Below are 9,871 nucleotides of genomic sequence, written 5' to 3'. Positions count from 1 at the left end.
TAGACAACTCGTACAAATCTTTGTAATTCATCTTTTCACGTTCTAGTTGATCATCTCCCATTTCTATTAAAATCTCTGTCAATTGTTTTACGGTCGCTCGATTAAATCTTCGTTTTTTTCTTCGCAATCTGTATTTGCTTCGCTTAGCGCTTTCGGTTAAATATCTTCCGAATTCATTATTTTCTAGGCATTGAGCTGATTTTTCTGAGCGAATCTTTCCGAACGAATTGAAACTTTCCGACAGGTTCATTATTTTTTCTACGACATTATGCCGATCTTTCTACGAGAAATTTTCCGAAATTTAAATTTTTGACAAATTCATTATTTTTTCTAAGGCATTATGCGATCTTTCTCTGAAAATTTTCCGAAATTTAAATTTTTTTGACAGCTTCATTATTTTTTTTAAGGCATTGTGCCGATCTTTCTACAAGAAATTTTCCGAGTGAATTTTTTTGATGGAAAAATAGATGCACATCGTATTGTTATTTCTTACACAATGATCCTTTAGCAAACACTTTTGTGATCTATATTTGTGAAAAATGCAAGTTTTTTGAATTACAAATAGTCATAGGAATTCAAATAGCTATCTTCCTTCCAACATTGAAGCTGTTAGCTCATTCTTCGAACAGTTATCTGGACCACTTGATGAAGATTGAGTGAGAAGACTTTCTCTGATGAAGAAAGCTGGTTTTTTGGGTGTTACTAGATCCATTGTTTCACTTGTGAGCATGGTCACAATAGAGGCCATTGATGGTCGATCTGTGGCATCTTCTTGGACACACAAAAGCCCCAGATGAATGCACTTGATAACATCTTTAACATCACTTCTTGCTTCATTAACTAACAACGGATCAATTAACTCTGACCCCTTGCTTTCACTCCAAAGTCTCCATGCCTGGGACATAATAAACACTTACGTTAGAAGAGAAGGTAGACTACAACATGAAAGAAGAGTTATTGAAAAGGTCTACTACTCACATATCCTAGAAGACTGAATGAATTCTCAGAGTGATAAAAGCTAGTAGTTTTCTTCCCAGTGACGATTTCAAGTAGTACAACCCCGAAGCTGAAGACATCAGATTTTGTTGAGAAAAGGCCATCTAAGGCATACTCAGGAGACATATACCCGCTGCGCTAAACCAAGGTACAACATAAAAAACTAGAACCAATACTGGATTGGAAAATGTACATCCTTCTACACATAGCAGAGACTCTACGGTACCATTTTCATTTACTCCTAAATGAAACTTAGAAATTCACTGTATGTATGCAAAAAACATAAACACATTTTGTTTTCTGAAATAATTCATTCCGCTTATATAATTTAGCTAGTCAACTCTTGGTTTTAAACTTCTTCACTATAACTCCGCTCTAAGTCATATAATACGTTCATATCTGAGCAGGGACAGAGCCATGATTCGAAAAACTTTCGGAGGTGCGCCGGCGAAGCTTTGGAGTTTCAAAAAGTATCATACTGAGTCATATATCATATTCTTGATGGTCAGAAAGTCTTATACTTACTATGTGCCAACTACTCTGTTAGTATTTGCTTGAGTTTGATTTCCTCCAAAAATCCTTGCCATTCCAAAGTCTGAGATTTTTGGATTGAACTCGTCATCTAAAAGAATATTACTAGTCTTTAGATCTCTATGGATGATTCTCAGCCTTGAGTCTTGATGAAGATATAAAAGCCCTCGAGCAATGCCCACTATGATGGTGAAACGCTTTTCCCAGTCCAAGAATTTGCGATGATTTTGATCTGTCGAAATTCAAAGTTTACATGTATTAACGTGTGAATAGTAACAAAAGTCAGGAGTAGTTATGGGGAAATTAAAACTAAATAGATATGATCTTGTAGCTATTTAAGTTTTGTAAAACAAACCAAAGAGGAAGTAGTCCAAGCTTTTCTTCGGCATGTATTCGTAGAGTAGCAACATCTCATCTCCTTGAATACAACAGCCTAAAAGTCTAACAAGGTTCCGGTGTTGAAGTTTTGCAATTAATATGATTTCAGTCTTGAACTCTTCTAGTCCTTGTCCAGAAGTTCGAGAAAGCCTTTTCACAGCTATTTCTTGTCCTCCTGATAGCTTGCCCTGGAACCACCAATTTTTCATTTTTTGACAAAAGGTGATAGAGTGAAAACACCTTAAATTATAATGGTTTGGTTGATATTTTGTCACCTTGTAAACTGGCCCAAAACCACCTTGTCCAAGCTTATTGGAATCTGAGAAATTCTCAGTAGCTGCGGCGATACTACGAAAATCAAAGAATGGAACATCTAGCTCTTCCTTACCATTTCCTCTAAATTTATCTGCAATCCGACCTGGATGTCTTTAGCGCAACATCCAAAACACAGGCAAATAGTTTACTACTTTCCAAAAAGATAATGTAAGTTCAGAAAATTTACCATTTTCCTTAAACATTTTGCCCCTCCACCACCGACTGATGGTGCCGAGAAACAGAAGCCCGACGATAGTGGTAACAGGAATAATCACTGACAGTGATCTTCTAGTCCAAGAACGTTCTGAACAAAAGAAAAAAAAAATATGTCAAGTTAAAACAACTTGTTGACTAAGGAGTCCTTTAATAACTGAACTATTTCTCACCTTTTGTACAGTAACCAACTAATGGATCCCAACGGAAGCTTGAAATGCAAATGCACTTTCTATTTCCCGTCCCTGACCTCTCTGGCATGCATGCTGAATGTGGCCAGTCCTCACAATCTTTTGGTAAATTGCAGAAGGGCTCCAATGGTGATTCCCACCCTATCTCCACTCCATATGACCAGTCACTTGCTGGCAGCCTTATAAGATCATTATGCACACTTGCATAAAACTCGCACCCAGTGTTCAACACACCAATCCTATGTAATGTTGAGGACGATTTGCCAGCAATATAACTACAGCAGGTCCTCATAGAGGAAAAACATTGCATTTTGTCCAGCATTATCATGGGGCATAAGCTTGACGAATTGCAATCTGTACCAGATGACCGAAGAGGACTAGGACAGTTGAACATGAAGATAGTATTATTAGAAGTCATGTGGAAAGGCAGCGAAGGATTTAACTGTATATCGCTATTGTTATTTTTTGCATAGCAGGAATCAAAATTCCAGCTGTCCCATTTGATAACAATTGTGCGCATCTCTGGGATAATCTTATTAACTGCATAGCTGGAGTCCAATGCGTTGAAAGTAAGGTAACCTGTGGAATCGTCGCATTTGAAATTGCGATAAGCTGGATCTCCGCAGTTCGGTCCAGTACTTAAAGGATATGGAATGGCGTGTATGCCACAATTCTGACAAAGTCTTCGATTAGTCACTGCAGAGTTTTGGAAATGAGTATGGTGTTTAGGGGATTCAACCAAAACTTGAAGTTGGTAGTAGATACCAACGAACTATATAATAACAAGTTATCAGATCCCCCATGAATGTTAAGGCACTGAACTAACCAATTATGCCTTACACAAAATGCACCTCACCACTAACAATAGCGACTTAATTAGCTTATAGCTGCTTATATATGGGGCAGTTGATATGTACCACCACAGTATAGCATCCCAACTCAAAGAGCCTCTACGCAGTGGAGGGTATTGGCAAATAACCATTAAACGAAACAAAATGTCCTTCGTAAGTATTACTAGGAGTCGCCAAATATAAGTTAGACTAGGAACCATCCAACGACGTCTATATATCAGATTGTTGAGCAGTCGAGAAACTTGTTCGCAAATTTATTGTGTCAAGATGTGGATGAGATAATGGAAGGTTGGTAAATAGCTATGACCATCGAGCTGAGGAATGGGTAGAGAGTAATCTAATGGGTGATTAATTAAGATGGCTTGCTATATACAAAGTAGAAGAGGAAACCAATTAATTAAGGTGTTAATGGCTCTACTTGGGATTGTGCAGGTTTATGGTTCTGGAAGGGCACAGCCTAGACAAACTCAACGGAGGAAAAAAAAAATGAAACGCACTCTGTCTCTGGCAAAGCATTTTCTTTGTTGCTATAATGACACTTAAAGCATGCAATTCAAAGGCCCGTTACCATGAAGGAAAAATTAGTGAAGCCAACTTACCAATTTCCGAAGCATCTATACGTACGAAAATGTCACTAGGGTCAATTTTTGTTTCACCAGTAAAAACTCTTAAACTCCCATCCCAGATTAGGCATGAGATTATGCCAGCGCTGCTCCCATTCGTGTAAGCATAAGCATTACAACTACATCTACTGAGGCATTCTGTTCGACAACTTTCTGCTGTTGCAGCTTCAAATGCAGAAGTGGGGACTACCGCCTTCACATTTTTTAAAGGATAGAACCCATCCTCTTCCTTTCCACACTGTAGAGGTGTCTTTCTCTTGCAACCACCAGAAAAATCTCCCAGCTCCCAGGCCTCTTGAGAAACAGGCTCAAAATTCGTTATGCACGCACAAGGCCCATCTGTGCGGTAATCATTGCCGCTGTTTACGCCCACTAAATAGTAGGCGCCGTTAAAAGAACAGCTACTATAAGGCCCACAAGACTCAAAGGTGCACAGAGGCTTTGGTAAATACCACACACGCCACCAGAATCCAGTACGCCAAACGAGTAATGACAATAGTCCATTGACATCCAACACTAGCCTTGTTAAGTTTTGAGTAGAAAAATATGTGATGTAAGCTTCATCACCATTTCCAATTTTACTGAAGAAAAAATTATTTGTATCGTTTTCTGAAATCTTCTCAAATTGACTATCGTTCAAGGTTCCATTCCAGTATGAAACTGATGATCTCCACAGCCATAGTTGGTCAGAGTTAGAACCAGTAGTTCCAAATGAAATGGTTCCAACTGCTGGGTCGCTCGAATTTTTCCATGAAGTAAGAAATCTATTTTTTGACTTAGTTGATATCCTTAGCTTCATACCTGGAAGAAATGCATCTGTTGGATGATCGAAACTCTGCCACAGAATAATCTCTGAGTTATTTTTCGAATTTTCTTCACGTAGAACTAAATTCCCTGAATCCATAAGTACAGCAGTGGTTCTAGTTGATATAAAGGAACTATCTGTGGACCAGATAGCTTTCTCACTTCCATCTAAAACAACGAGATTACCATCCTCTCCTATCTTAAGAAGTCCTCTGGAATCTTTTACCGGGTATTCTCTGTTAGCAACCCAAACAACTCCTTGTGGCCGAATCTTGTGATACCATATCCCTACGTATCGGTTAGTTGAATTCTTGGGAGTGAAGAATCCTAATTCGAATAACCCGCCTGAGGAAACTATGGTTTGCCCATCTTTGATAGTTTGGTTCCATGTCAAAGTGTTCATTTGTGCATTGCAGGACACTAGATAGAACGACCAAACAAAACTGAAACAAAAATGCTTTATTTCCATTTGGAAAATTGCTTGCAAGGATCAATAACGTCCTCCTCAGCTCCTTAGGAAATGGAATAAACTAAAACATTATAGAGGAAGCAAAATGAAGAAAACAGGGATGGTCAAGACTAGAGACCCCAGCAGGTTTAAATACAGAAGAAAATAAAACATTTTAGGAGAAATTTTGGGGCTCTCCCTGCTGGTCTTTATTGACCTGAGAAAATGAAATTGAAGTATCATTTATTAGACAAGTATGTTTGATCTTTCGAGAACGGGTAGCTTTGAACATTTCTTCAAATAACTAAGCAGGCAATAATCAGGTACCTCTTTGTGATATCGTCAATTCCTAACAAGTCAATACATTTATACAATAGTGCATTCCATATACATTTTGGAAATTTGAATTTGTAGAGATGTTCCCAAACAAAAATTACCTACATATGATATGGTTCTTAATGAAATGGGAAGCGTTCATGGAAGTTTGAGTTTCAACACAAATGAATCGTTCTCGTAAGAAGCAATTTGCATTTCTACTGACATGATGACGATGACTTACGAATAGTTGGAAAAGTACCTGTTGTGACCTGATTCTTTCTCTAGTGTTTTTTCCCTTTTTTTTCCTCCTTCCTCTAGGGTTTCCCCCTTATTATACTTGGTTCCTCCGTAGTATGCGCCCTCCCCTTGATCTTCCTTCCATCCATCCGTTCTAATGAACCCACGTGTCCCCTCTGACTTCGCACACCTGTTCCACCACCTTTTGGGTTACCCTATCTATTTCTGCTCCATGCTTGCTGCCTACTCCCAATCTGCGATGGCCCATCAGCCCAGGACTATTCGGCTCCATACTCGCTGCCTACTCCCCATCTGCGATGGCCCATCAGCCCAGGACTATTCGGCTCCATGCTTGCTGCCTACTCCCAGTCCGCGATGGCCCATCAGCCCAGGACTATTCTGCTCCGTGCTCGCTGCCTACTCCCAGTCCACGATGGCCCATCAACCCAGGACTATTCGGCTCCATGCTCACTGCCTACTCCCCGTCCACGATGACCCTCCAGCCCATGGACTCCTTCGACCCTTAGGTTCATTAATCCCAAATTAGTCCATAACAGTTGCCCCTTCTTGGGAGCGTGACCACTGTTGGGCTGCGGTGCCAAGAACACCCGACTGCTCCCACTAAACTAAATGACTTTCTTTCAATGTTGAAGCCATGTGTCGCTCTTTCTTAGGTTGTTTTAAGGAATCATCTAGTGTACTATTACTCATTTCATCACGATCCCTTATTGTTCAAAGACCCTCTAATGCATTCCTTAGTAAGATTATAATTTATAGAATAACCCAATGTGTATATCCGCTGCACTCGGTCCTAACATCCTCCGTTTCATTACACATTCGCATTGCTTTGTCTGCTACTTATGTTTATTTTGTCTGCAGGCATCTTTGGATTCTCTACACCTTGTTCGTGCTTTCAATCTCTACGCTAGCCAGGGTTGAAGGATAAAGGCGGAGCTCTACGGTGTTGATGGTAAGTCTGGCCTTCGCACCAAATGTGACCAGCTCCTTGTTGAAAGGGACGCAACTCGACTCGAGATCGAGACCTTGCGCACTGAAAAGAAAAATCTTTTGAAGTCTCAAGATAAAGCATTGAAGAAGTGCCTAAAAGATAGAGAGGCTGAGCTTCAGAAGCTGTATTCTAAGGAAATTACTCGTGTCTACGAAGAGTATCAGAAAGAAGCTGAGGAGCATACTGCTTTAGCAATTAACCGGGTCCGCCAAGAAATAACAGGTCCGAAAAAGTCAGTCCTAGCACCACGACCCTCTCTTATGGATTCCACTCCGCCTTCCCTTGTTGCTATCGAACCTTTCCTAAACCCCTTCGTGCTCCCACAAGAGACGTCTGATAACGTAATCGAGGAATTGTCCACCGCGATAGATATTGTTCCAGAACCCCTGACCGCAGTCGACACTATCCAGGAACCCTTGTCTGTGATGGGGACAGGTGAAGATGACCCAGCCCCAGTTTAATTTCTATTATGGGGCTCTACTAACGATGCTCATTTTGAATTTTGAGTTCAACTTAGATTGTTTAATTTTGGCCATCGTGTATTTCCTAGTAGTCCAGGCACGTCAGTCTCTTTTGCCTGTTAAGTTTCCACTCTTGAATGTCTTTAGATGTCTAAGTCTCTTGTTTGTCTATACTTGTTTCCCCGTTATGCCCCCTAGTTTTTTGTGCGGTTTCGATATGTATGAAACCGATGAAAACTATTTCACCAACATTTTGTTCTTCCTTGCTTTGCTTAATATTAGGTTCACCATGAAGCCATTTCCATGCACCTAACACATTGGATGTTCCTGGATCCATTTGGACAGACTCTATAGAGACTACTAATGTTGTTATCACCGCTGCAACTAAAACTAAGTAAAATTGGCCTAAAGTACTGTTTGTTAATGGTGCTTTTAGCTGGTCCAAGTGAAAGCAGAATTTGCTGCAGAGAATTATCATCACAGCTATCACAAAAGTTGGAAGTGCATTAAGTACACCCTTGCAAAGAAAATAGAAGTGTGATCTATGACTTATCCTTGGTAGTGAGAAATGAGAGTGCTGCTCGATTTCAACATTTGGTAGTTAGATAACTATTTGTACACCACGTATAATTTGATTAGGAAGTTGTTATCAGAGATTGGAGCTAAAGAAAATACAATGGACTCCATACCGTGAACCTGCTTTGTTAATTTCGTGATTCCTATTCATTTTACAACTTTACCTTTAATGAGAGTGATGTTGACTCCCCATTCTGTTGACTCCTTACCTCCATTCCAACTCTCAATGGCTCCCCATTCTGTTGACTCCCCATTCTGTTGACTCCTTACCTCCATTCCAACTCTCAATGGCTTCGTACTATTTGTTTATATTTTTTGTTTGGATTTAGGCAATAATATATGCCCCTAGTATCGTTATGGGCCAGCTCACAATGATGAGTCTCGGGACAACTAATATCTGCCCCCAGTTTTTTTTTGGACCTGTTTCCAATGTCGAGTTTGGGGACAACTAATGTCACACCCCGAATTTCGACAGAATTCGGAAAAACATTATTTGTCCCCGACCCTTCGATCTCCGAGGTGTGACGCACTCTCCACTTCCAAAAACCCATAAACAGTTTAAATATGCGGATAATTAAAAATCAATAATAATTTTAACTTAAACAAAAGTCATCTTCATTACAAAAATTCTCAAATACGATTAGGTTACAAATCTCTTTTCAATAACTCTTTAATTAAAATTACAAATGAAAATACAAATAATATTGCCTCCACTGAAAAACCTATATCACCTTAAGGGAAAACAAAACACATCCAGAGATGCAACGCTAACGCAAACCACAAGCAGCAACCACAAATATCCAAAACCTTCAGTAGCCCAGTAATGGCGTTCGGCGCCATTAACGCCTCTTGGGAGCTTCCAACAGCCCAACCACCGTACTCCAACCCCCAACAAACAACAATAATACAACATCAAAATCCAACTAAATCAAAACAACAAAAAAAACAAAAACGAATACAGGGGTTTTCGGTGCCACCATTGACGCTCTGTCGAAGCTTCGACAGTTTACCCAAATATCCAACCCGACAGTCTAACAGTATAACATAATAATAACGGTTCAAACAAATACGCCATTGGATTTCGCGACGCCGCCATTGGCGACTTCCGAAGTTCCAACGGTTCCGACGATTACTCTAATAACTCAAAACAAATACATATATATAACTAGTTTAATAGTAACGAGACATTACGAAAAAGAATGAACGATAAAACGGTTTCTGTATTCCGGTGAAATAGCAAAATAGCTACTCACCTGTATGAACAGATCCTACGAATTTCTCCGAGTCCGAGCCGTCGCGCTCCACCCTCCATAAATCCAGCTTTCATCTCCGCCTCCATTTTCATTATTTTATTATTCTCTGAACCCTATTTTCTAGAAAAATGTGTTTATATACTTGGGTCCGAAACCCAAGTCCAACACAGACTCTGGCCCAAAAACCAGGCCCACATGTCCCGAGTCCAAATCCAGCCGATTTTGAAAATAAATAATTAAATTAATTAATTAAATAGAAAAATACGTATTTAAAAATACGGGCGTTACAACTAATATATGCCCCCAGTTTTGTTTTGGACTGGTTTGCCATACCATGTCTGGGACAACTAATATCTGCCCCAATTTTGTTTTGGACTGGTTTGCCACATCGAGTCTGGTACAACTAATATCTGCCCCTGTTTTGTTTTGGACTGGTTTGCCATACCATGTCCGGGACAACTAATATCTGCCCCAATCTTGTTTTGTTTTGAACTGGTTTGCCACACCGAGTCTGGGACAACTAATATCTACCCCCATTTTGTTTTAGACCGGTTTGCCATACCGTGTCCGGGACAACTAATATCTGCCCCAGTCTTATTTTGGACTGGTTTGCCACACCGAGTCCGGGACAACTAATATCTGCCCCCATTTTGTTTTGGACCGGTTT

General features: G+C 40.0%; 1 protein-coding gene across 4 annotated transcripts; it reads right to left on the bottom strand.

Moving 5' to 3' along the window:
• Nucleotides 1–434: 434 nt before the first annotated feature.
• LOC147478216 (G-type lectin S-receptor-like serine/threonine-protein kinase At4g03230) lies at nt 435–5,915 on the bottom strand. 4 transcript variants are annotated; one of them, XR_015207382.1, is made up of 8 exons: nt 4,075–5,915; nt 2,607–3,320; nt 2,408–2,524; nt 2,181–2,311; nt 1,883–2,093; nt 1,522–1,759; nt 979–1,134; nt 435–895 (listed from the first exon to the last, which is right to left on the bottom strand). XR_015207382.1 is itself a non-coding variant. In XM_086581966.1 (8 exons), exons 1-8 carry the CDS (start codon nt 5,369–5,371, stop codon nt 584–586), a joined length of 3,108 nt encoding a protein of 1,035 aa, XP_086438092.1. In that variant the 5' UTR covers nt 5,372–5,913; the 3' UTR covers nt 435–583. The 4 variants fall into 4 exon arrangements, 3 of the variants coding, with proteins under 3 accessions (XP_086438092.1, XP_086438091.1, XP_086438093.1); XM_086581966.1 differs by having other exon boundaries at nt 979–1,066; nt 4,075–5,913; XM_086581965.1 differs by having other exon boundaries at nt 979–1,129; nt 4,075–5,912.
• Nucleotides 5,916–9,871: the final 3,956 nt, after the last annotated feature.

This window comes from Coptis chinensis, chromosome 9 (assembly GCF_015680905.1).
Source record: "Coptis chinensis isolate HL-2020 chromosome 9, ASM1568090v1, whole genome shotgun sequence".
In the NCBI taxonomy this organism is placed as follows: domain Eukaryota; kingdom Viridiplantae; phylum Streptophyta; class Magnoliopsida; order Ranunculales; family Ranunculaceae; genus Coptis; species Coptis chinensis.
Note: the sequence above shows the minus strand (reverse complement) of the source record. Positions and strands in the feature narration are given on the sequence as shown.

Bases quoted from the DNA above. Each gene is read 5' to 3' on its own strand.
- LOC147478216 (XM_086581965.1), bottom strand. From the start codon at position 5,371: ATGGAAATAAAGCATTTTTGTTTCAGTTTTGTTTGGTCGTTCTATCTA. The intron at 3,321-4,074 runs GTAAGTTGGCTT...AAAACTCTGCAG, and splicing joins TATAGATGCTTCGGAAATTG to TGACTAATCGAAGACTTTGT. The intron at 1,760-1,882 runs GTTTGTTTTACA...GAATTTCGACAG, and splicing joins CTTGGACTACTTCCTCTTTG to ATCAAAATCATCGCAAATTC.